This window comes from Anguilla rostrata, chromosome 13, assembly GCF_018555375.3.
Source record: "Anguilla rostrata isolate EN2019 chromosome 13, ASM1855537v3, whole genome shotgun sequence".
In the NCBI taxonomy this organism is placed as follows: Eukaryota; Metazoa; Chordata; class Actinopteri; order Anguilliformes; family Anguillidae; genus Anguilla; species Anguilla rostrata.
The window spans coordinates 23,651,670-23,678,799 of record NC_057945.1 but is presented as its reverse complement, the minus strand read 5'-3'; the positions used below and the strand labels follow the sequence as shown (position 1 = coordinate 23,678,799).

Below are 27,130 nucleotides of genomic sequence, written 5' to 3'. Positions count from 1 at the left end.
GCAAGAGTGCTATCCCACCAAAAGACATTCAGAATTATTTTGGGGTCAGAAGCTTCAGGCCATCGTCTTCTTTGTTCATTGGCTAAACACACTGAAATACATTTTCAAATGGACCTGTGGAGGAGCTATGTGGTATGGTGTCACTGGGAGCTGTAGCACTGTATGTCACAGAGTAACAAAAAAAGTGCTTTTTATCCTCCGTGTGGTTTTGGCATAATGGGCCTGCCTTGTTTTTCAAGAGACAGTCAGACTATAATCACACATATCATTATTTTAATTACAGCCTAGTCCGTGGGTCTTTAAACTATTTCAGTACGGTACACTCACACAGAAAGAGAACACAAGGGTTTTTCTCTCATTGGACCAAATGCATGTTAGCAGGATTTAGGCTTGATCTCTTTAGCTTTATCTTCCCCTACGTTTGTGTTTGATGTCTGTTTCTTTTTGTGGTCCAAATGAATCATGCTGTCATTTGACACCACTGTGTGTATTTAATCCTTGTCTCTATTGGATTTCTCAGAGGAAGAGGAAGTTTCATTGTTATTTACTGTACTACAACACTTCCTCAGATGTTACCTATGTAAGAGTGCCAGATTGAGCTAAAAAGCTAGTTCTCATCTACAACAGTAGCTTGTTCTACCCCTAAAACATGTATTTAAAGCAGGCAGGGTGAACAACAGTGAAGGAATTCTGTTCCTGTCGGCAGTATGGATGCCGCATACTCTGTGTCATGCATTCAGAGGTGCGCCGTTAGAGTTTGTGGTTGCGTGTTGCCCTTGTGAAACAGCGTCTGAGGTTCAGTGGTTGTGGCTTCTGTCAAATATATGCAATTTAATTCTTTTTTATATTTATTTATACAAACACACTGTGGAATGCCTAAAACTAGCAGAGAAGCATTTAGAAAGGCACCCAAAATACGATTATAAAAGTTTTATAATGAATTCTTAAAACATCTTATCACCTCAAAAGCTACAGGTGTAAATCAGAAAGGCTGAGGTGTAACCCGTCATATTGCATCCCATGGCGGTCGCCGAGCAGCCATCAGAAAATACGCAGCTCCTCCAAGGGGACATCTAAGTGCCCTTCATCAGGAGGCGTCTCAGTGTCACACCGTGCAGTGTGCAGAGGTGGCGGGCTGGCCCCGTGGGGTGTTCACATGCAGCCTCTGGGGTTTGGTGTGTAATGAGAACGCAGCTACAGTCACAGCAGGCTGAGGTTTTGGCTCAGACCAGCACTCAGACCAGTACCCAGACCAGCACTCTGCCATTCCACAGGCTCCCTACAAGTGTGGTGGAAGTTGGGACTTTATTTTGCATGGTGCAGACCACACCCCACTTTTCAACACAACAGCAGTGACATATTAGTCCTGGGCTCTGTCTCTCTGTCTCTGTCTCGGTATCGGTCTCTGAGTTAAGGCTCAAAATCACGCGGTCATGTCAGCGCACAGGCCTTCAGGTGAGGACAGGGAGAGAGTGCACTCTCGCGCCGGGCGAACTAGCAGCAGCAGGACGCGGGGGCACATTATTAAAGAGCCCTTTCTCATTGCCCTCCTGTTCTTGTTAATAAACTTCAAACGGGGCAGGCGGAAAAGCTTTTAAATGGATCAGCTCGCAAGCAGAACTGAGGCTCCTCTTTGGATGGCCCTCATGAATGCAGCTTTGACTGTGTGTGATCCTTTGTGTGCTGGGTGAGAGAGAATGGGAAAGCAGACTTATGTAACCTGAATAGCACTATCTATAGCCAAAAAATTTACTACACTCTCATTCTGATGCCTGGAATTTTTCTGAAAGCATTTAATACGGATCCCCACCTAAGCCGATTTTTTAAAGCCAAGATTATTGTACTGCTCAAAGCCTCAAGCCATCAAACCAACGGAACTTGCAAATTATTCATTTTCATCCCTTTTGCAATCAGGCATGTCAATCGATCATTAACTTCTGGTTTAATGGGAGTGAAGACATTCAATCAAATGTATGGTGCAAAAGGAATTAAGAGATTGGAGAGATAACATACAATTACATTCATGGCAAAAATATCCCCGCAGCACCAAATAAATAAGCTCTTTATTTTGCATAAGCTGGCAACCATGCATGCCGTATTTAAATCAGAGTTGTCTAAAAAAAATAACTCATCTGATTGGTGCATGAATAATCTTGTCCTTGTTATTTCAAAAATACCTCATCTGATTGGTGCATGAATAACCTTGCTCTTCTTTTGGCTTCTGGAAAAAATAAATTATGATAACAGCCAGATTATTATGCAGCACTGGTTTAAGTCAGGACAGGATAGGGGAAACTGAGCCTTGCATCTCCTCCAGAGATCCCGTTTCTAATCCGCTGGGCTCAGAAACATATTGGGAGATCGCAATCATGACTGTACAAACAACGCATACAAGAACCTGCAAACAATTATTTTCCTCACTGGCCAAAAAAGGCCTGGCCAGCCTTTGGGCTTTCTTTTCCCACAATCCAATTACTGACCCCTCTGCAGTACACGCAAGATGGCTGCGCTCGGCATGCTCTGTGCTCTGACCCGTCTCTGTGCAGCTGATAATGCGATAGCGCGGTGCGCGGAGGGATACGGGTACGAGGTGACGGAGAGTCTGCGTCACCACCGCAAACTGGGAACACTCGTGTTCTTCTACGGGGAGTCAGAGGCAGGAAAGCGACAGCAAAGCAGCTTTAACTCCATGCGAGAGAGGAGAAACCCCAAGTTGTTTGGAGTTGCCCAGCACTGGCAGTTCAGCTAATAACTTACCAAAAGAGTTTGGTTTTTTTAAAAGAATAAATCTGGGTTTGATATTAGTGCATGTGCATACATCCAAATTCATGTCAAAAGCAGTCACCCTGTCAAATATTAGGGGATTTACCATCTGAGATAAGCCAAGAGTAGTTGCTGGTCTAGTTAAACCCCAATAGTGAGGTAGGGCAGGCTTATTAGCAGTGATGTCATCAACCTCAAAGCTCTGCAAACTTCCTCCATCCCACTCTACTATCCAGTTCATGAAGTTGTACATTTGTCACCATCTACTGTGGTTAAACATTAGTATTTAAACTGCAGTTAGAGAGGGCCTCCTCAACCACTTAAATTTGCCGAAGAAAGGGAGCGAGAGAGAGAGACTGTCGATCCAATCACAGCTTACCACCAACTGTAGCTTGTAAACTGAAAAACATCTGTTTTACAGACTTAAAAAAACATTTTTCAAATGCGTCTCTGCCTTTTATCAGTGAGCATGGCTGAAATGAATATGAGGACAGCGAATTTCAGACCACACAGGGAGCTGATACACAGAGTACTGAGTTATCCACATGATCTCCTGTGAGGGAGGGAGGGACGAGGGGAGGTGACACGACAGAGGGTCAAAGGGCTCAAGTGGGCGGACTGGAGAAGTCCATTCAGCCAATGAGAACAGGGACTGATGTTGGTGGTTGTAATTTTACACTTGTGGTAAGTCTACAAGCCAGTGAGTCATACTTCAAGATGCATTGTGAAATTGTTACCATAGGACAATCCCAATAACAACAACACTGCTACTACTGCTAATGAATAACAATCCTAATTAGAATGAGAATAAGAATATGAATTAAGAATAAGAATAAAGGAAGAATAAGAATGAAAATAATAAAAAATAAACAAAAAACTACCAATTTTCTGGATATCAATAAGAGCATTATTTGTCTGCTAAGAATAGAGTTTTGAGAAAAATATTGATGCAGGCAAAAAAACAAAAAACAGATGATACAATATATCTTCTAAAGAGAGAAGGGATGAACTCATTGCCTGAACCCTGTCTTCAATTAGCAAGCTGGAAAAGACCTGCGATTGAATCGCGCTCTCTTATAAATATTTGCGGTGCGATCACTTCCTCTGGTTTAATTTGCGCTCTGTGGCCTCTCAGAAGATAAACAGAGCATTAGCACACACACCAACACTGGGTGAAAGATAAAAGCTCCACCCAGCAGAACATTCAAATGTGCATGGCAGTGTCCAGATGATATTAATGTTTATTTGCGCCTTCTCTTCTGAGAGTGCCTACAGCACTGTGGACCCACGCAGTTCCCTCATTGAGCCAAGAACTTTTGTTTACCTTAAATTCACCTTATGTAGTTAAAGGGCACCTTCTGGCAATGAAATTATGAATGTGAAATAAGCGTGTGGCCCATCTTTCATATACAGTGCCCTCCAAAAGTATGATAACGGTTAAGTGAAATCTGTTTTTCTTGCACTATACACATAAGGCATTTGGACTTCTGTTCAAAAGATGACTATGAGGCAAATGTACTGGCAATACCCAGTTTTGGCTTTTGTTTTCATTGGTGGAGACTGCATTTGGTGTCAGAGGGAAACATCATTATGAAAACCAGAGAAGTAACTGAGGCTGAAAAACAACTAATCAGTAAACTGAGAGAACAGAAGTATTCATTAAGAAGGACAGAACAGAAACTGGGTATTATAAAGGACAGCAGCATGGAAAAAAATAACCAATTTCACTCTACAGTTAATATTTTTAGAGGGCACTATATATCATATATGCATATGCTCTGACACATATCAGTAAGTGTGTCAGACCATATGCATTACGTTACAGGAATTTAGCAGATGTTCTTATCCAGAGCTACTTACACAACATTCTTCATAGCATTTACATTGCATCCATTTATATACTGAAGCGATGCAGTACCTTGCTCAAGAGTACAACAGCGGTGTCCTACTCGGGAATCAAACTTCAAACAAGCCCAGCTCCTTACCCATTATACTACAATGCCGCGCTATGGCTGGACCGCTTCCATTAACAGTCGGTCAGTTTGCCTGAGCGTGAAGCACAGGCCCATGGCAGACGTGCTCACCAGCCAAACCCCTCAATGTCACCTGAGGATATCCAGGGAAAGCCAATCACAGCAGAGTGAACACAGCACAGGTGTGTGAGTCATCATGTCTGTCTTCACCCGATCCGATGCCAATCACCCCCCCCCCCCACCACCACTCTGCTCCAACAACATCCTCAATCGCAATGACTTCACTCTGGAAAAGTACCGCTGGTATGAGGGGGGGGGATCTTCACCCAGGGTGAATTACACAGCTTATTTTTGGCAGATCCCTTAACCAATGAATTCATAAAAAGTCACAGTATTCACAGTATTCATTACAAATGCGTTTAATGTTTTTGACCCGCAGAGTGATTTACTTCGTTTGACTTCAAACAGGACCAACACAAATCTGCAAATCTGAATGGAGATGAAAAGCTTTTACAGTGAGCTGCTAGTTCACTGCACTTTTTTTTCTTTTTTTAAAGATTTGGTGGCAACAACAACTCTATGCACAATGCCAAGCCCTTCCAGTAAGGCAGACACCTGGGTGTTATTAGTAAATACATGCAGACCCCAAAGAAAACCTCAGGGAAGGAACTCCAGGGTAGCTAATGCTAGAGCTGCGAGCCACGCTGCCTCTCCTCTCCTGGTGCTTCGTGGAGGTCACTGCTGGCCTTTACCTCTGCGGCTGACTGTAAAAGCTGGCATGGATCTGGACTTGGCTCTAGGGGGATGGTGGTCATGTCCAAACCCACTCAGTGCTGATGGAGCGGCTCCACGTTTCTCTCCGTAAAGCTCTCTGTCTCCCGTCTCATATCACCGTGGGGTTTATGAAAATACACTGAGAAGATTTGGACGGTTTCTTTAAAGTCGATCCAAGCAGCAGGCAGGCTATATATAAGTTACAGTCAACAAAGGGAGGCTTTGTAGCAGAAAGAGAGCCCAGAGCTTCTCCAACTGTGAGTCAACCTATCCACAGTGCGTTCAAAACGGAAAATGACAATTCTTTTTAAAGATTTCCCCTAACTCTCCCCTGCTCCAAAAACTTGCATTTCGCCACTAGAAGACTGTGTGTAAAATCATAAGCTGCAGTGATTTCACTGGAGTGTTCACAGAGAGGTACTTTAATGCACCATATAGGCTGTGATGTCATTCTGCCCTGACAACTTACAACACAAATAAATTTGCACTGAACATGTCAGGTAAGGGGAAAATAACAGAAAATGCACTGACCATCACCTCTGAGGCTTGACCTCAGCCCCTACTGTTCTACATCGCTCCCACTGGTCAATGCTTACCCTCACAGTAATGGAATATACTGCAATACATTGAAATAAAACAAATTACCAAGATTAGAAAAATATAGTAACAATTCACAATATATGGACACATATACAAATTATTGTATATCATATTCAGATATTGCAACAACTGAAAATATACACTGCTGTGAAGCATGCAGAAGTTATTTACAATATATTGCTGTAAGTTCCATCTCTGTAAGGGTAAATATGAAGAAGTTCCAACCTTCAGAGTATCACTTAAACACAGACACACCACAGATCCAGAGAATGACAAAAAACCTTGACATGTGGCTTAACTGTGTAACTGTATCTAAACAACCAAATATAAATCAGCAATTCGGAGCCATTTTAATCTCCTAATGAAGACAGAAAGCCATTTTAACTCGTTATGTAGAAGCCGCGCATACTCTTTGGTGCAAGTGATGTTCTTTTCCGTCAGTACTGCTCGTGAACGTTAATGCAATGTAACGTTAACGTAAACCTTCCAGTTCTAACGGGTATTGCCATATTTGTCCATAACAAAAAGCAAAAGAGTATCCCCCCGCTCACCCCCCACCCCCAGCCTCCCAAGGCCAGAGAGAATCTCTTTTGCAGCAGAGCCCTCTGGACTCGGTTTTGACTTCTCCCCGTGTTCTCTGCCCCTGGGTCTCAGGGGGGAACAGGCCGAACTGGGGTCTGTACACAGTGTTCGCTTCAGGCCCCGTACAGACCTGGAAACGCAGAAGAATGGCAGGAAGAGGCTGGCCCACGCCTCGCGCCACCTCCCCGCATGCCATTTCCTCTGCCCTGAGCGCGGTCCCCAGCAGCCTCCGTACCCTCCACCAGAAAAAAATCACGCTGAACGCTACGTCTCCCTTTGTAATACGCGCGTATCCTTCCTCTAGGATTGTTTCGCCTCTTGAGTTTAACAGTAACAGCTGGTGTCGTACTCTACAATGAGGCCCATGTTCCCGTAATCGTACGCGCGGCCACGGGTGTTGACACTGTCGTTTTCTCCTACGTTGACGTCTATGAATACCACAGGAACACAACTGACATTCTGAAACTGTGACTCACATAGCGAGAGGTCTCATCTCTGGAAACAGGCCATCACTCTCTGTCGCTGGTCACTGCCTTACATAATGCACTGCCTGTGAGGAGGCTATAGTGTACAGCTGTAGCTTTGAGAAGAAGGTAAAGTGCACACTTGTAGTGCTCATGAAGACTATGCAATGTCGCAATTGCATAGAACCATGAAACAACTTTAGGAGGAGCAGTCAGTCAAGAAAGGAGAAAGTATAATGGTCCTTCCCTCACATCCCATAAATCACTTGTTTGTGATCTTTCTGTCAGGAAGAAGACTGAGGTCCCCCATCCTTTAAAAGAAGGAGAGCACTCAACAGCTTTGTGGCAACATCTGTAGGCCTCATTAATGACAGCACACCTTCATTTTAATGTTTAAATTGATTTTATGATTTAGCGTAGTCCAAAATCTATTTTAGTGTTCAGTGTTTTAGTTCTATGTAATTTATATATGAAAGTTCTTACTAGAATTTCCTTAATGGTATTTTCGATTTCTTGAATGTGAATGCAATTTCAGTAATTTTACTTCTTAATATAATTGATGAAGCTAAACTGTTAATTAACATTCTTGTATGTTGGCTACTTAATCTCAAGTTCCCCATAGGAAAAATAAAGTTATTTACTCTATTCTATTCTATTCCATTCTATTACATTCTGTAATTTGAGCATTTAAGAATGATTACCTACTGCAAGTGTTCATGAGGAAGAGAAGGATCTATCTTCAGTGTTCATGAGAAGACTACAGTGTAGTTTTTGGATTGTCCATTTGCAGCGCGTATGAAGAAGCCAGTGTCTACCTGCAGAGTTTATGAAGGGGCCAGGGCGCAGTCAGACGCTCGGCAGGGGAGAGGGGGCTGCTGGTGGGAACAGGGTTAATGTGAAGGTCCCAGCTGGAGGGTCACGGGGATGTTTTATTTTCATTACGGAACAGGCCCAGGCAATACAAACAAAGGGCAGCTCCGCGGCCGGGAGGGCGAGGGCAGCGGGGCCGGCCCGGGAGGGAAGTCTTCCAGACGGGTTTTCCCCTTCTCCGCGGCCCCTGATTTACTGGCACGTCCCCGCTTTTCATCATCTCCCGGCCTTCAGCGGCGAATCTGCACCAGCTCCCGCCCCTCCAAACCAATTTCACATCCACTCCCCCGGGAATGTGACTCACACCCCTGCTTCGCTTTGGCTTCACAACCTTATTAAAAAAAAGTTAAAAAAACAGACCCACGCAAACTCAGAACTACGCGGGTCTGTACGCGGCGGACGCAAGTCACGGCGCCCCAAAGACAGGATCTCTCCCCTCTTCTCCTCCAGCGGATTCACGTAAATACCAGCTACGAAAACAAATGCAGACTCTCTTGGGTGTGGTAGCCTAGCAAACTACAGCTGTGGTTTGTTGTTTCTCTGGACATAGGGTTGCTCGACTTGACTTGGCTTCTCTCCCTCCCCCTCCCCCTCCCCTCCCTCCTCCCTCCCTCCCTCCCTCCTCCCTCCCTCCCTCCTCCCTCCCTCCCTCCCTCCCTCCCTCTCTCTCTCTCCTTTTTCCCCTCTGTGTGACACATTTCCTGCCCTACATATCAAGACAAACACTTCCAATGATTAGAGTTCTTGTATATTCCAGTGTCAGTTCTCTCCACTTCTCTATCAAATGAATAAAAGGCTGTAACATTTAGAAGTTTTTAATGCAGAAAATAAACAAACTGAATACCGATTGTCAAACCCATCGGTAGGGACTCACTTTTAATATGACCTTGCGTTATACTAAAACACCTTTTCTCAAAATGTTCGTGATTACCTCTGGATGTGACCCAGTCTAAATCAACATAAAAATATAAAATATGGCCATTTGGCCTTAATTCTCAGCTACACTGAGAAAATGAACTACACAGAGAAACACCACAACAGCCTACTGGCACTGTTCCAAGGTTCAAAGAGGGTATGTGACTTGTGCTTTGGGAAATGGGGGGATCTGTCTGCTTTTTAAGTCACTGCTAAATTATATACTATGTCTTAAAGATGCACAAGGAAGAGATGTACTGTAGTAACTCACATAATGTCAACAATTAACTTCAGTTAATTAAAATAGGCATAGTGCTTCTTTGGTTTCTGTGTACAGTAACATGGGTAAATCTGTTTCTTGAAACTTAGCACTATCATTTTGATGCATATTAAGTATATTATTTTTATTGGTTTACCCTGAAAGCATTTTGCAGTACCACTCTCTCTCTCACACACACACACACACACAGGCACACACACACACACTAACATACATACATAGATATTGTGCGTATTACGCAAAATATGCCAATTGTCTACCCTATAAGGTTATCACCAATTTTTCACTTCCAAAGGGCATGTTTGCATAGTAATGAGTCTGTGCTAAAAACACAGATTTCCAGGCATAAGCTAATTTCAAGTTGAGCCAAATTTACAATAATTATGCAAATAACATAAGTCGCAATTAACTGACACAACAGCATCTCCATTTTATCTCTACCTTGGAGGCAATTAGTTTGCAACATTAAAGTTTGCCCTTGCTCCTCCAAATAATGATTAATTGCTGAAATAGGCTATATGAACTGGCTGGGTTTTATGCTCATATTGAGTGCCTTTCTTTGATAAAGGTACATGAAGAGACAGGGCCATTTGCAGTCCTCTCTCTCTCTCAAAAAAACAAAAAAAAAACACTAGAACTCAAAGTGCGGAGAATGGCAAATTAAAAATGTCTGACTTTTAGGCTATTTGCATTTTAATAGCCCGAGGCCTTTGTTTATACACATAATGGATCACTGCACTATGAAAACATTCCACTAGATACCAAGAACAGTCTAAGCCCCTTGATTGCTGCTCTCTAACACAAGACCAACCCACATGCCCATTGCACAGTCCAACCCATATACTCATCGCTAAATCAGTTTGACCCTGGCAATTCTTGAATACACACACACAATGTGAGTACTATGGCACAGAAAAAAAACTGTCACAGGCAAACTGGTCCTGGAACCAAGTTAGATCATTTAGAAATTTTCCATTCACCTTCATTAGCTATATCATTATTCAAGGGGCTCAGAACACAAATCTCAGGGTTAATGTGCATCAACACACAGTCCCCCTGCTGTGATCATTAGTTCATTAAGTACTATATGTACTATTACACTTATTTCACAAATATATTCAAAAACATGAACGGTAAGTAAGTCATGTAGTCCTGAATGTCTGGTGTACTGATCCTTCTGCATGTTTGATCTCTGCTTTGCTGTGAAATGTCAACCAAGTGTATTTAAAACTGGATTTCAATTTCTAAAAAATCTAGATAGACATAAAAGAAACACAAGAATATATGACAATCAAACTGCAATAAAACAAGAGTCTGCCATTTGAAACACAGTCAAAGCAGATGTGATCAATGTGACTCCTTTCCCAAATCACAAAGAAGATTAATGGAGTCTGTGGCTTAATCGAACCATGGCGGTAAATAGGAACGACCCAATCTTTAGATAAAAAGAGCCGTCTGAGTTCAATTAAGAAAATGAACAGGCTCTCAATGCAAGCAAATGGATATCATGTGAAAAAACCAAGAGCAGCACAGCATCATTACCCTCCCTCAGTAACACAGCAGATAACTCTGAGTTTGATCCAAGCTCAATAAAGTTCAGTGTCCAGTGGGGCGATGTGTGAGAATGTCCCTGTTTGATGGGCTTGGATCACAATAGTAATACAGTCATCGACAACCTCATGGGGAAGGGCTTTCACCGTAAATACAAAAGAATATACACCCAAAAGCAGAGATTTGACTACTACCATGAAACTGATTTCAAATAATCACTTTTTGTGTTGTATGCCAGGTCCTCCTTGCAAAAAAGAGATTTTCGATCTCAGTGGGGTTTTCTTGGTTAAATAAAAGTTAAACTGTACAGTTGGATTACTGTGCAATGAAGTAACTCAACCAATCTTTGCTGCCGCTTCAGTCAATCCTGATGGGTGAAGCCACACTGCTGAGATGGTCTCTCATAAAGAGCGGTCAGTAAAAGACCACAATCTGAACCACACATTCTCTGGGCTGACAAACAAGTGGAAGGAAGTAAACAGAGACCATGGGGATTCCCCCCGCCCCCTCCCCCAGCGCCACCACCACCCCTTACAGGGGTTACAGGTGTCTGCATTTAAAGAGCTCCGGTGGTTTTGTCCCATCTCCTTAACGACCCCATAAGCACTGTCTGAGCAGGAAGAATGCCCAGCCAGTCCAGAATGTTCCATCCAAGTTCACAAACAAAGGCCACTCAGAAATGCCCGAGCCACTCTTCATTCACACAAAGCTACACCTGACACAGACAAAACCATTCACGGCACACTGGGCCTTTCCCCAGCACAACTGTGGAGTGCGGAAAAACAGACTGCCCCATCGCTTTCCTGAAGGGCGAGAACTGGATCACAGCAATGAAAAACACACTTTCCTGAAGGTGTTGGAAAAAACGATATTCAGGGCTTCTACAGACGTGCATCTTGTTCCCATACAGATAGAGACCCCATGGTCCCGATTACTTGTAAAAACTGATGCTTAAATATTACATAGGTTTATTATTTGAGCCCAGTGGTGACTGGGTGGTCACAGTGAAACTGTGCACAGGATGGCTCCACAGCAGGTGTGTAAAATGAGACAGAGGTAAGGTGTGGTGGAGCAGCGTCACCCGCGAGTGTGGCTCTGGAGCTCTAGGCTCTATTTCAGGCACACAACAAAGAGGAGAAGAAGAAAAAAAAAACTCCTCGGAAAGGTGTTGCAGGCAGAAACCTGTCCTGGGTTTAATTACAGGCGTGATTTACACCCAAAGCCACCTGTTTGCCGGTTGACAGCCGCTGGTCACAGCAGCGACGGCTCGGGTCGTACCTGTAAGCTCTCTGCAAATCGCCCTTTGTGGAAAAGCACTCATTAAAATCCAAAAACTTGAAAATGGAGCTCATCCAAAAGACTTAGGCACATCACTGGAAAACGGTTCTGCTTCACAAAACCTAATCTTTATCTTGGATCAAGAAGAGCTTCTAATTCAGAGGACACGGCCCCTAACTACAGACTCCACGTAGTGATATTCTGATCCAGAGTTAAGACCACCACAAAGGCAAGTTCTCTGAGTCTATTTTGAGCATGCTATTCCCTTTTGGAGAGTAATCCAGCTGAAATCAAAAGGAAAACCTAGTTGACATGATTAATTAACGCTCACTGGAAAATTACCAATTTGTTCATAATTTATTACATGTGACTTTATCCCTTGTTTGGCACAAATAAGACAAAACCTAAAACGTGTGTTACTTAAATTTCCATTGCTCATATTACAAAGTATAAAAGAACGCACAAAGCCTATGCTTCTTAAAGGGGCAAAGACCTCTGCTGAATCTGCTGAGCAAAACTCCACAGAGAAAAAGCAGAAACTATGAGCAGCTTTAGGTCTGTCCACACAGGTAAACTGGGGAAAAAAATCATTACGGTTTAAAGTTTCCTTTGTGCAGGAAAGAGGGGAAGCCAGGCAGGAAACGGTGGCAGGGCCAGCCGCACCTTTGTTTGGGGGGAAAATAAAAACAGGGGGACGATCCTATCTTTCCGTTCCATGCGCCGGGTGAACAATCAGAGGGAGATAAGAGGCACGGGGCCTGCTCCCGTGTGGCAAAGCTGCAGGGATTCAGAGCAGATTAGCAGGGTCCTGTGCCAGCTGCACACAGAAGCCCATAAAGAGCCCGGGCGGTCTCACGGCGAATGCATGAGGGGGTTTCACTCTGGCCTACGGGCCCTGCCCGCCCCCCCCGGGCAGGCTGGGGTACGGGCACACACCGCACACAGGCCACCTGTAAAGGGACCTACTCTCTGTACCGTCCGCACAGCACGGCTGAGTGCGTAAATCTGTCACGGTGCCACGGCGACCGCGCCTCGTATAGCAGCCCGCAGCGTAGCTCCCATGAGGACAGCGGGGCCCTGCCACTCCTCTAGGCCACAGCCAGAGACGGGCCAGCCTCTCCGCTACAGGACCTCTTTACATGCCAAGGGCATTATTAAGGACTCCAAAAAACCGTTGCACTGGAACAGATCGCAGCCAGGTGGCGAAGGCGCTGAAGCTGAAGGTCAGCCGCCGCGCACGGGCGAGGTCCGACACTCGCCGTGACTTTGTCCTTCTTCCCCGCAAAGGTTCTGAGACTCCGGAGTCGCTAACCCAGAAGCACCTCAGCAGAAAGGCGTCTGGCGGCACAGGAGACGTGGGGACGTCGGCCTTCCTGCTGCGCTGACGCCTTTCTACGGGCTTCGCCCGGAACGTTCCGCCACCGTGGGAACGCGGACGCCGACCTCCGCACCTCCGCGTGTGGGAAGGGCGGGGGCTGGAATCGGAGCCGTGAGTCACACCCCGCGGACACACCGAGTTTGGCAGGGGACAGGAGGGGGGAAAGAATCCAGCGTGACGCGGGGAGGGAGCTACAGCGGGGCGTCCTGCGTACGCTCCACAGCTGCGAGCGGGTCATAAAAAATGGATCTGGGGAAAGGAGCACTGCAGAACATCCAATGCCATCTCTCCCGCTGTAGTCGCGCGCGGTGTAGTTTTACACCCAGCCACAAGCGGCACAAATCCGCCAAAGATGCAAATAGTAAAAAAAAAAAAAAAAAAAAACCTACGCTTTTCTTTTGCCCTTAAACTTACATCTGGTAACAATTTTTAGCTGGTAGCAACCAACTAGTGTTTCTGCCACAGCGCTACCACCTACAGGGACCACTTAGCTCACAGCTGTGCGCCTGGTACCAAGCAGGCATTGTAAAGCTCCGCAGCCCTGATTACCAAAAGCAGCTTTATCAACATGTCATTTGCGAGCGCGTTGTGCAATTTCTTCCCCCCTACCCCGGAGATTAGAGGCAAATGACACCAGCTGACTATGAGCAGAAGGCGAAATGGGACCGGTTTAACGGGGCGCTCCGCGTCGGATCCGCTGGGAAACTTTCCGATTATCAGGCTTTTGCACGGTCCTTACCGCATTGCCGCGTCACACTGCCTGAGCATGATGGGCCTTTCATACAGATAGAGCAGTTGGGACTTGCCGCTCATTGTTTTCCACGAAAAGAACAATGCAGTAGAGCAAACAGTCATGCGACATTGAATTATTTGAACTTCTGTCGCTGTGCTCGATTATGCAGACGCGAGCGACCAATCACTGCTGAACTGAGAAGAACGACAAATCTTAACAAGACAGCGGACCAGTTTACCTATCAAAAATTGTGAAAGTTATATGTATATGTTTGTAATAACATCAGGTTTTAGGCTTCATGAAAACGGCGATGCAAGCTAAAGCTAGATAATGATTTTTCTTATTCATTCTAAGGTTAGCCATCGCAGCCACGTCCTTACGACCCTTCAGATTGATAAGTCAGCCGTTAGCTCAAAGGTTATCAGTGAAAGCCGCTTCCTGTGTGGCTGTGAGTTCAGTCCCCAAACGCGGTCTCCCCCCCTCAGCCCTCAGCTGTGAGTTCAGTCCCCAAACGCGGTCTCCCCTCCTCAGCCCTCAGCTGTGAGTTCAGTCCCCAAACGCGGTCTCCCCTCCTCAGCCCTCAGCTGTGAGTTCAGTCCCCAAACGCGGTCTCCCCTCCTCAGCCCTCAGCTGTGAGTTCAGTCCCCAAACGCGGTCTCCCCTCCTCAGCCCTCAGCTGTGAGTTGTGAGTTCAGTCCCCAAACGCGGTCTCCCCTCCTCAGCCCTCAGCTGTGAGTTCAGTCCCCAAACGCGGTCTCCCCTCCTCAGCCCTCAGCTGTGAGTTCAGTCCCCAAACGCGGTCTCCCCTCCTCAGCCCTCAGCTGTGAGTTCAGTCCCCAAACACAGTCTTCCCCCCACAGCCCTCAGCTGTGAGCTCAGTCCCCAAACGCAGTCTCCCCTCCTGAAATAGGGACACAAATTCAGCTGCACTTTGGGCAAATCTGAACTCCCAATCGTAAGTCCTCAATAGCACATGGGGATTCGGCTTTAGTGAATGTATTTTGCATGTAAAAGCAAAACTCGGGGATAAAATGGCGGTATTACAGGAAACACAATCCGCGGCACTATAAACGGAGAGGCCAGTTTTCATCATGTGTGCGGTGGCGCATCGTTTCCTGACTCTTTTAACGCCAACTGACATTCATTTTTTGCCTTTTCTTTTCATGCTTTACACAGCTTTTTAGAATCAGTCAGCACTGCCGTGAAATATGAACACTTGCAAGATTCATAGGAAACTGAGTAATGGAACAAAGAGAAATGTATTCTACTGGCGAAGCTCGCACAACGAGGGCCTTCTCAGTGACGTAGACGAACACTAGATGTGGGAGGGACCGAATCTGGAATAGACCTGACACAAACAGAGATCCTTTGTGTCGAGTGTCAGAAAATCTTTGTTGGCTATTCACCCGTGGTCTCGAGAGCAGATAACGAAATCATTCACTCGACTCTGAATGAGGTCTGTAGGAGGGTGATAGATTTGTTGGCGGAGACAATGCTGTCAAGACGGAATATGATCAGGCTGAATCATGTAAAAAAAAAAAAAAAAAAAAAAAAGAAGGGAAAGAGAAGAAAACATATAACGGTCAGAACTCATGTAATTGCTGCAAAAGTGAAGAAAAAAACCCATTCGTTTCCAGGAGCAGGTCTGGTGACACAATCAAAGGCCTGCGTGCTGGCGGGACGGAGGCTCGTGAGCGTCACGGACTCTGAGGGGGGAAAGCGCTCCTCTCAGGGGCCAAGCGAGTGAGTCAGAGCCGTGGGCTGTGTTTATGGCCACAAACGTAGCGACCGCGCCGCCCCCGAACTGCAGCCGCATGCGTGGGCCGCTTCTGGCTTCCCATCCAGGGGGGATGAGAAACAGTTTCCTTCACGTCCGCGCAGAGGTGGCAAACGCCACACCCCGGCTGGCCGTGGGGCCGCGAGGAGCCCGCTCTCGGCCTGGCCCCGAGCCCCCTGACCTCCGCCCCCTGACCTTTCCCCCCTGACCGCGGCTGAATGGAGGCACATCAAGCGACTCCCTGGCATGGCTGTGCCACAGCACTGACACAGAATGAGAGACGCCCAGGCTGGAGAGAGGGACAGGGGACTGGGCACATAATCACTGCTCTTAGCCCCACCGCTACTTTCAGCCTTCACTGTATCTGTACTCGCTTACAACAGCACTGCCCGCAGACATTAGCCTCATGTTTAAATACATCCTGGGGGGGAGGGGGTTTGGTGTTTTGGGTCCAGTTAACCCCCAAAACACTTTGGGAAACCTGACTGGAGTGCTCTTTCTTCCACTGCGACCAATCTCGATACACACACCCCAGAGCCATCCTCACGAAGGTATGATTCATACAGCAGCATGAGGCCGGCACACACAACCACAACCAAACTGGACACCCAAAGCCCTCTGCCACCATGTTAAAAAATACATTACCCACATTCCAAGTCTGCTAAAATAACAGAAAATATGCAGTTTACACGTGCCAGACTGCATGAGGAACGCAAACAGCTTCACATACAGTATGTCATATACCCAACGTATGGGATCGTGAGTGTAAACTTGGAAATATAAATAGACCTTTTCCATTCTAAAATATACCAATACAGGAATACGGGATTCACTAAATCCCCAATAAACCTGTTATTTATATTATCCAAGTCTCTCAAGCTGCTTTGTTTACCTTGAATCTATGCCTAAGACTTCTCCGCCATCAGCCACTGTTTATATGGGTCCAAGCATAGACTTCAATTATCTATGCAAATAGACATTTGTTGCAATATGCTGAAGTCATGATTAATCATTTCCATTTAGTAATTATAGTTAAACACACACCCATTGCCAAAAAACACAACATTGTATTCACTTTGAATGCTTTCAAAGGGCACCAAATAGGAGGGAAAGTTAAGAACATACCAAGGGTACTGTCTGACAGGGGCCCTCAAAAAATGTGTGCTATAGGGATGGGGTCGTTTGCAGTGGGGGAGGAACAACGGAGGATTTATTTCATGGGGCCCAAAATCCCTGGCAACACTCCCGAATGTTTTACGCAAGTAAAAGTCAGATTCACTTGGCTGTGGGTCTTGAGCATTTTTTGTCCTTCTAGAATATTCAGTTCCTAGAATCCTCTAATGCTGTGAGCGAGAGCTGTGTGCTGACGTGGGATTTTCCCACAGTTTCAAGCTCTCTCTCAAGCCATATTTGTCATATGAGAGTCTTGATGAAGCTGTATACCAGTCTCTGACTGTTGTCAGAAAACACTGAATGTTCCAGAGAAACCAAATGAAACCCAGATGTGAGACTCGCAGGCCAAGAATTGCAAATAAAAAGAGGTTAGATTTGGTACCACGGACAGTTTTTCTCCAAATAGACTAAAAAAAACCCCCAAAAACTTTCAATGGAAGTGGACGTTTATTGCTGTACTGCATGATGTTGACATTTTTTGTTAGCATACCTTCACAGGAACTGCTCATGTTTTAGATGTTTGCTGTACAACTCTTTAGTCATGTACTCAAGGGAGCATTTTTTTCATGAAATCCCTCCCTCAGACGACAAGAACACACCATCCTTTCCACACACAACACTATTAGTCACAGCATTAGTCACTGCACACTAAAGCTTTATAAATCAATGATCACTTTAATAATACCTTTTCTTAAAAGGTGAGTTCTCATCCAGCTTCTTGACAAAAACAGTTACACTTGTTGACTTTTCTGAGTTCCAATACAGTTGCCTGGTGCACACTGTCATTTGTCAGATTCTGTGTTGGAAGACAGCCCAAGTTTTACATACAAACAAATTATCTGGCTTGGAGAATTTCTGGGGGCTACCCAACCCAGAGTTCAAAGGGCAAAATCACTGCAATAGCTCAGGTTCCCAGATGTTCACCATTCAGTAGAACACACAAAAAGCCAGGCAAGTTGGAACAGGCTTTCTGAATCCTTTCTTCCCAACATGACCGAAGGCTGTTGGCTAAAACCGATATATCATATTATGAGCTGTCACACTATGAAGAAATGCCCATAGAGTTCAGTACCATAACTCCAATTAGATTTCCACTTTGACATGGGTGAAATCTATGGGTATTTATAGTTGCTCAAATTATGCATGTACGCACACATACACACTGACACACAAACACACACACGCATGCATGCACGCACGCACGCACGCACACACACACACACGCACACACACAGAGCATGTATTACTCGATTACAGAGAGTCTGCCAGGTTCTGCCCCCATGGGAGAGCCAGCAGGTCTGGATGAGCTGAGGCCTGTCAGACGGCAGCTGGCACGTTGCACAGGTTAAACACTCTGACGCGGAGACAGCCAATCAGACGCGGCCTTACCTCAGCCGCCTGCGTCTCCTGGTGAAGGAGGGTCAGCCCCGTCAGGTCCTCCAGGAAGGAGTGAGAGGAGTTGAAGACTTTGGACAGGAACTGAAACCCCTCGCGCTCGTAGTGATCCAGTACCTGCGGCGGGAGGAACAACAGAAGTGCGCTGGTACAATACGTCACCAGTCTCACAAACTCAACAGGTACAGAGACAATGAGGCCCCAGGATTCTGACACAGTGACACACACACACACACACTCAAAAGCACAGCCATCTGGCGCTGCCACATGTGAACGGGGTTGGCGACTGAGGGACTGGGCCCGTCTCTGTCACCGACACTCTGACGGCCCCGCCCCGAAATTACACTGGAGCCATTCACGGCTCTCTCCAGCCATTCTCTACAGAGATAGAGTTTCCCCAGCCCCACGAGAGGAACATCACTGAGCACTCTGAAGGATGGGGTGGCGTCAGCGCTACGAGAAACAGACGCCAGAGAAAGAGCCAGCGCTGACATCCTCCATTACGCTACAAGTTGTGAAACTGAAGTTTCTTCCCCCCCCTCGTCTAATTCAGGGTATAATATCCATTTCGTAAGGCGAGGCCAGAGTTGTTCAGTTGCACTTACAGGTCTAAACAGTGTTACTTGCAATAAACTGAGCCTCTTCTCCTAGCAACATGGAAACAGAAGCAATGGAGCCTTTACAAAATTTCATTATGTTTTCCAGAAGTGTATCCCATGATTCCAAGCTTTGACTGATGCGGCCCATAAAATCCTAGCAACCATGTGACACGGAGTGAGGGGGATGCACATCTGGTTTACATAAGCTTCTCACAGCTAGATGTGGTACGCCCTCTGCTTTTCATAACTACCCTTCCATAATTGTTTAGAGAAGCTGGAAAGCCTTCGTTCAGTGAAGATAAAAATTTCATGGCCCTGAAATTGTCTCTTTGAAGCTACTGCATCTGGTGGCAAACGACGCTTTCCAAAGGTCAGCTAAGCTACTGGCTACCTTTCTGCCGCGGGTTTTGCGTCACGGTTTGTGACAGCGTCAGAGCGGCTACAGTAACTTATTTTTAAGAAGTGCAGCTTCCGTGGTTTGCAAGATTTCATTTTCTGTGCTATGGGGGTGGGAAAAAAACAGCTAAATTGAAAAAATGTTTTCCAGCAGAGGGTTGAGATCTTTTGTATCTTTTTTCCATGGTAATCTGCCTTTTAGGACTATCTAGTTCTTTCTTTCTCTGGATAAACCTCGTTGTTGCTTTTTTTTCAGCTGAAGTCTGCATTTAGGGAAATGACTTTTTTGTGCAGAGTGAAAAAGGCTTTGATAAAAAAGAAGTGTGATATAAGTTGTAACATTTTAATTAAATGAGTTATTTGCTTTGCTTCTTTTGAAAGTTTGAAGACATTTTGCACAACTACACACGAGGGTTGGGAAGAAGTCAGTGAGCCTGAAGTATGAGAGCTGGCTGATCTCTTGCCTTCAGGGCTAATGCACTGCATTTTGACCAATCAGAAACAAACATGGAGAAGAGATTGTACTGCTGCACTAGTTTTGGACCAATGAGAAACACGAATGGAGCAGAGACTGTCCTGCCTCATTCATTTTGAACCAATGGTGACCGGAAAGAACTGGGAACTGCTTCTACACGTGTGCAAGAAATTGAGTTGGCTCCCTGGTTACCGGGACAGGAACCCTTCACAGAACTGAGGCCCCAGGAGAAAAAAACAAACAAACAAACAAACAAAAAAAACACTTCGATCCAGGGTTAATTACTCACATGTGACAATGACATCAACAACCAACTGGGGTGCAATTGAGACCATATGGGTCTTTTACTTAAATACATCCCCTCCCCCAAATCTGCCTCCTGGGATGCTGGGGGTGTTTGGGTCCCACTGAAATCTACTAGACCCCACAGGGAATATGTCAATCAATGCGACAAATATAACATGATATTTAATGAATAGTGAATATTCAAATATACTGTAAGAAATGCCAAGCAAGATGAAAAAAAAGATAAAAAACAGAACATAAATACAAAATAAATACATTGTAATTACGTCATATTTAGAAAATGTGCGATACAAGGGACCCAGAAAAGATACAGGCTATGACTTACTATAGGTGAACAGGCAGTGCATTTGTCAAAAGCCAAACTTGCAGGAAGAACATTGTCAAATCTTGACAGAAATCCTCGGATCTGTAAACAAACGCAAATACAATACAAAGATTATGATCGGAGCACACTTCCTGAGGATGACATAACAGAGACCTGAGTATGCAAATGTCTTTGACCACAGTGCCCCCTGGTGGTCCGTGGTTAAGGCCCCCCTCAGGGGCAGGTTGGCCTTAATCTTCCCATAAACAGTCCGCCATGCTTTCCTCTGACATGAACAGGCAGATGGAATCGCATGAGGTCTGTGCTAAAGCGCAGTGAATTTTGGGGAGGTCAGCCGATCCACTCAAATCCACTCCACATTTTCCTTTTTCCCCAGCATAAAAGTTCATTTAAGCTCCTCAGCCTAAATCAAAAGCGGAATGAAAAGGCAGTCCTTCAGCGGCTTTAGGGAAAATTAAGCTACATCAGCTTAAAATGAACTGACACACTGTAACACAGTGTAAATGAAAAGTACCATTGTTTTTTTTTCTAATAATCCCAGAAGCTTGTGACGTGCTATGGCAAATCATTTCACAAGAGGCGTTAACTCATCAAATATCCAGGAAAATCTTACACAATACTAAAAATATTCCTATTTTTTATACAGGCAGGAAATTCACTCAAAACATACAAGCTCAGTACTGGATTTTATGTCCATTCTGAAGGAAGATTACAAGAAAGACGTAACACAAAAAAAAAACAGAGGCAGCAGTTCAAACTGTTCCTTTGCATTAGATTGCGTACTCTGATAATGCTATGGCTCAGAGGGCTTCAGTGGGGGCCTGCTTTTGCAGACTAGGCACAGATCTGTGTGGCAGCGGTTCGCCAGTCCAATTAAAAGTTAGCCGTTTGCTCGAGGTTGGACGGGAAGCGGCATCGCTGAGGTACGTGCCACAAGACACACAAAACACAGCGCCCGCTGGAGCAAGACGAGGAGTCTGGTGCTCCTCCAAACGCCGGCTTCACGTAACGAGACGCTGAGCGAGAGCGACAGCGCAGAGGAGCGCGGCGGGCGGGGCGAGACGCCTCGGCACGCGGAGGGAGCAGCGCTGTCCGCTCCGGCCCCGAGCCGCTGAGGTCCGCCATGCTGGACGCCCGCGCGCCTCGGAGCGCTGTAACGCCCGCACCGTACGCATTTCCACGGAAACGCCCTCCGGCCTGCGTGTGCCCGCTCATGCGTTACAGCTGTCCGGACCCTTCCCACACCTGACGCACAGCATGCGCCAGAATCACAATCTCTCCAAGGAGAAGAACAACGACAGGAAACATTTTTTAAAAAGCACATAATCCCATAAGATTTTGTACAAAATTAGCCCTGAGACAAACGGTCACTGTTTGGTGCTTCATCGGCCGATTTGCTCTGCCATGTCACTCAATTAGTTGCAAAATGGAGGCACTGACTACAGTGACGAGGGGCTTATGAATGCAGTGGCGCTTCCCAACCACAGGGTGGAAGCGTAGGCTCACTGTAAAGATCCAGCCGTCCCTTGCTGCATCCTCTCTGCTGCACGGCAACAAAGGGAATGTGCACCACCACCGGCAGAACACTCCAAACAGCCATTCTGTCACCAGCCTTCTCTAAAATGTCAATTAAGGCTAAACCGATGTACTTGTCAGCCGAACACAGCGGAAAACTGAGAAACGTCGAGGACAACAGCCAGGCTAAACGATTTCATGTGCTATTCCTCCTCACAGGGGCAGTTCATTAACGCTGCCCATTCTCTGGCTGCCCACATCGCAGATGCTACTGTCATTTTAAACAAGTGTGCAAAATAATAAATTAAAAACCCTTCACACATTTTCTGATTAATCTTGTTACATGCCTGAAGGCTCACAATTTGCAATTAATCAACAGATGGCATTATTTGCATAGACTCAGACATTGGAAATATGCTGATAATTTGGTCCAGGGACCTATGTGGATCCCCCCTGTTTGCATGGCTCACACTGACCACATGACTGCCACAGAGCCCCAGTAATGAGCTGCATTCTGATTGGCTCAGGCCTGAAGCTCCGCCCAGGGAGAAAGGGCTGATCGCACAGCATGCACCCACCAAGGCTGGCTGGGAAGGTCAATTTTTTTTCAGGAAATTAAAATTCAGTAATTGGGAAAATGTTCTGAATGTTCGACGAGGACATTTAATATGTGGCCTTGAGTCTCTGGCCTCGCATTAATCTTATTCCAGCAAGGCTGGAGCAGGGTGTGCTTTTAATGGAAAAATAATTAATTCATTAATCACCATTCAATATACAAGCCCCTCTAAAAGGACCACAGACGTATTGTGGCATTTCCTCATGATGGATCAGGTCCATAACTCAACTACAGAGAAAGAAACCGCAATGACCACTTCACAGTGACTGCCAGTCAAACTGCAAATCTGCACTTCATGGAGAGGTTACTAAAGGATACAACGTGGGAGTGACACACTGCTCTCAGCAAACAGAGACTCCATTCGGCATCAGAATTTAGGAAGTAAACCGTGTATTCACTTAGACTTGCCTTAGTGCATTTACACATCCAAGCAAATGTAAGCAATGCATTCTACAACCAGCACTCATAATGAATTGTCATAGAATGGCTCTAATGATGAAGCATTTACTTCCCTGAGCCAAGAAAAAATGTAAAATAGAAAGTATAAGCTCGCGGTTGGGGATGCAGGAAACAGGAAGTGCCTGCGGGGCAGGCTTGAGTCATGGCAGGGACATTATGCACCCTGGGTAGACGTCCGAAAGCAAACCCTCACACACATTTCTATAGCGCCTTCCCTCCCTCCCTCCCTCCCTCCCTCCCTACCATAGAGAAAAAGCAATTCAAATACTGAATGTGTAATAATAGGATAATCATGAGCCAGAACAGTGGGATATGCATTGATTGGAGAGGGTAGAGTAATGGGTTCCCGTAGAAACCGCCCGATGACTAACCTGATGGGGTGCCAGGCCCAGTGACGTCGGGGGCTCGTTCATTCTGTCATCGCTGCTGCTGGCGACGGCGTAGCCTCTGTGGGGGACGGGGCAGGGGGAGTGGGGGTGCAGGGGCACAAACGGGGTCAGACACATTCTCTAGGGACAGAAACAGAGCCTGTCAGCTCGCCTCACCGTCAGGCCGGACTTCGCCGGGACACACCCTCCCACTTCGGCCTCTGCGCGCTACACTGTTTCAGCTTCGCCCGGACCGCTCGCGCCCGTGCGCACGCTGCTCTGGTCCTTTCCTCTACCCCGCCCCTTCCAAACGACACAGACAAGGGGTTCTTTCGGTCCCCCTCAAAGTAACATTGGGAAAGAAGTGCTCCGTGGGTGGTGTTATGATTCCTGACGAGAAATAAGGCTAGCCAGCTCTTTATAGGATATTCCCATAGCACTCTTCTGTCTCCACTCTTCTTCCTGACAGTGAATAGAGCGCAGAAGCAGAACGTCCAGAAGACCAGACTGCCACACTCCTGCAGTGTCAAAGAGACATTAAAGACCCCGTGGAATTGCCTTTTTTTACTTGCATTTGAATTGCTTGTTAAAGCACACGACAAATGCGTACACTCAGATTTTTGAACAGAAGACTGAATGTCCTTCAAATGTAAAGCATGCCATTTCTAAACAGGAGAGCGGGAGGTCGGATATAGTGTGTCCATTCTGTGTGCCTTTCCAGCAGTCAGTAGGGGCACGAAGCAGCAAATTGTTTAAGCACTCGTTGACATTTCTAAGAACTTATTAGCAGTCCACCTATAATACAACCTCAACGCCATTAGGTCACTGGAAGCATGCATTCACCTGTCTGATTGAAAAGAGGCTTAAACACTTTGCCAATTTGCTTTTAGGTAATTTACTACAATGATGCCCCTGCTTGCATCAACACGTACCAATTGTCTTTGTTTATTTTCATAAACTATTGGCCCGTGTTTGTTTACATTAATCAAACACTCATAATACTCACTACTCCTAATGAACAAATAAAATTCAAGAATTTACAGGGCTTCATGCAAAAACATGATATTATTAAGAGTCTTTCCATGCATATTATTATAAAGATTTTCTTTTTTTAAACCACACACTCAATTCCCTCCTGTTTGGTACAGGTGGCAATTTTTTTTATTATTTGAACTGAAATCGTGCAGGTGCTTTTTGTGCCACTTGAAAAAACCAACACGTCTCACCTAATTGTTTTTAAACCATGAAAACCTAGAACATTTTGTAGAATTGGAACAATCACAGGCAAAAAAGTATTATATCTGGCCTTTTTGTTGCTTTAGCCAGCTTTTACGATTCAAATGAGTCTAGCATCTTAAACCTAGTGCTTTTACATGGAGTTTTTTTAAAGGCCAAAACACTCCAGCATATCCCAGGTCTAGGAGAAACCTAAAAATACGCCAAGGGTACACAATGTCCCTCAAATATCAATCTGACATAAGAGCTGCAGGCTTCTCTTTGTTGACTATTCATCCTACGCTTTAATCAAGACTGTGCAGCGGGCTCCTTTGCAACTGCTTAATGCACCTGGAGAGTCATTCAGTGGCATTTCGTCCATGTCTGAGGAGGTGACAGCAGCACATTCTCCTCACACTTTACTTGGACACGCACGCACGCACGCACGCCCACACGCACACCCTCACACGCATGTACGCACACACACACATTATCACTAAATATAAGTGGATGTGGTAAGACCTCCACCTCTCTCTGTCTCTCTCACTCACTCCTTTTTGTTCAGACTAAAGATTTTACAGTCCTTCTTTTAACTTGATTGAAGCGTCTGACTTTGGTGCGCTGCGACAATAAAGTGATTGCCGACATTTGAGAAATGCAAAACTGAGGGTCAATATTCAGCATTTATCATTTTGCAAACATGGCAGGATGTGATTAAGTACATCTTACAAAAATTAAGAAAGTGAACAACAAGTGAGATCCAAAGTGGCCAATACTCAGGTAAATGACTCACGTAACAGCCAATGTCCTGTGGGGAAATAGCTCAAAATGGCAGAAGGCCGAAATAGCAGTGTTAGAGAAATGGCAGGTGACGGGGAAAGGCCTCCACAGGTCATCTGCTTACCCTTCGGGGTGCTGCAAAATGGAGACCATCAGCTCCACAGCGAGTGCTCCAGCGATCATGGCCAGCCCGGGCCGACTGACTGTGCACTGCTGGTCCAGAGTCCGATCCCGGGTAGACTGTGGGACAGACCAGACATCTCTAATTCAGAACTTCCTTCCACAAAAAACTCTACCTGTTACATTTACTAAATGAGCTTGACTTGAGCTTTGATGGGGATACACCCCATAGCTAAATTGAGAACTGTGTTGAAAGAACATTGGGCGACTCGGGCTACTCACAAGTCAGTATGGTCTCTCACGTATTCTTTAAGTATCATTATTTCATGAAGAATTCCTTATACTTTACTCCATCCACAGTCAAAGGCATGCACACATTTCTCTGCCTGGCATTTAGAAAAAGCCCCTCTAGCCTCCAATACTCCACACTAAATCTGTTCATAGACATTTCATCCACCCAGACCACAGAAACATTGTCTCCTGAGTGCAGGTACACAAAAAGCCGCTCACATCTCCCGGGGCGACGACGTCGTTGCAGAAATAGCAGCCCAGCCGGTGTCCAGGGATGTTGGAGAACAGGGAGGCTCCTGGGACCAGGGCGGGGCCACCAGGGGTGGAGGAAGAGGAGGACGTGGAGGTGGAGGCTGAAGCAGGGGTGCCGGAGGCGGACGAAGGGGAGGAGCCTTCCGACTCTGCCTGCTTTGGTTTTTTCAGACCGTGCCTCATCACAACAAAGGTGTCAAACCCAAGTGCTGAGTTGATGACGAGCTGCAGAGAGGTGGGGAGGGGGTTTTAGGCCCGAGGGCTAAAGGAGCTGTGTTGGACATGTTTTGGAAGAAGGGCGACTGAATTATGCCACAAGGAACTATTTATTACTGTAATCACAGGGCAGCCATCTGAAACTGATTTCAACCTGACTGAAAGCAGAGGTGCCGTGAGAATTCACAATTCATTCTACAGCCCATGAAGAGACAGTTGGGTCTCACTTGCAGCACATACAATACTGGAACTTCGAATGGAAAGAACAAACCAAAAGGATGGGTCATGAAATTACATGAATGACAGCCTATTTCTAAAAACAATTAAAAACGAAACATTGGCGAAAGCTAATTATGCCTAATCAAAACCAGATTGTTCTACCCTGCAGTGTGAGTAGGGTAAAGGCTGACTGCTGCGTTTACAACCGAATTCTAAAGCAAGTTCCAGACATTTCAACAGCAATCCTCTGTGTAATTTATGTTCGAGCGTGACATCACTGTGACACAGAGGACAGTCACAGGCTTCTGTTATGACTTCACCCTGAAGGTGTGGCTAGAATGTGTCCCTCAGGTGTTCATAAACGGGAGGGAAGTCATGTTCGTGATGCGTGACAGGATTCAGGCCTCTGAGGTGTGACCTAGTGCGAGGTCATTCCTTGTCAAGTCTATCAAAATCAAGAACAAATTTCCCG

The 27,130-nt window shown here is 45.7% G+C and overlaps 1 protein-coding gene across 5 annotated transcripts in view; it reads right to left on the bottom strand.

Moving 5' to 3' along the window:
• The window catches only part of atg7 (ATG7 autophagy related 7 homolog (S. cerevisiae)), a 45,102-nt gene that overhangs the window by 2,440 nt on the left and 15,532 nt on the right, over positions 1-27,130 (bottom strand). For 3 of the 5 annotated variants that reach the window (XM_064305362.1, XM_064305363.1, XM_064305366.1), the window contains 6 exons: positions 26,191-26,448; positions 25,685-25,800; positions 23,569-23,644; positions 20,608-20,688; positions 18,501-18,623; positions 17,797-17,907 (listed from right to left, as the gene is read on the bottom strand). In XM_064305362.1, coding sequence (XP_064161432.1) covers positions 17,818-17,907; positions 18,501-18,623; positions 20,608-20,688; positions 23,569-23,644; positions 25,685-25,800; positions 26,191-26,448 — 744 coding nt within the window. In that variant the 3' untranslated portion in view covers positions 17,797-17,817. Of the gene's footprint in view, positions 1-17,796; positions 17,908-17,972; positions 18,120-18,500; positions 18,624-20,607; positions 20,689-23,568; positions 23,645-25,684; positions 25,801-26,190; positions 26,449-27,130 lie in introns of those variants that run through there. The other 2 variants (XM_064305364.1, XM_064305365.1) reach the window with 2 other exon arrangements.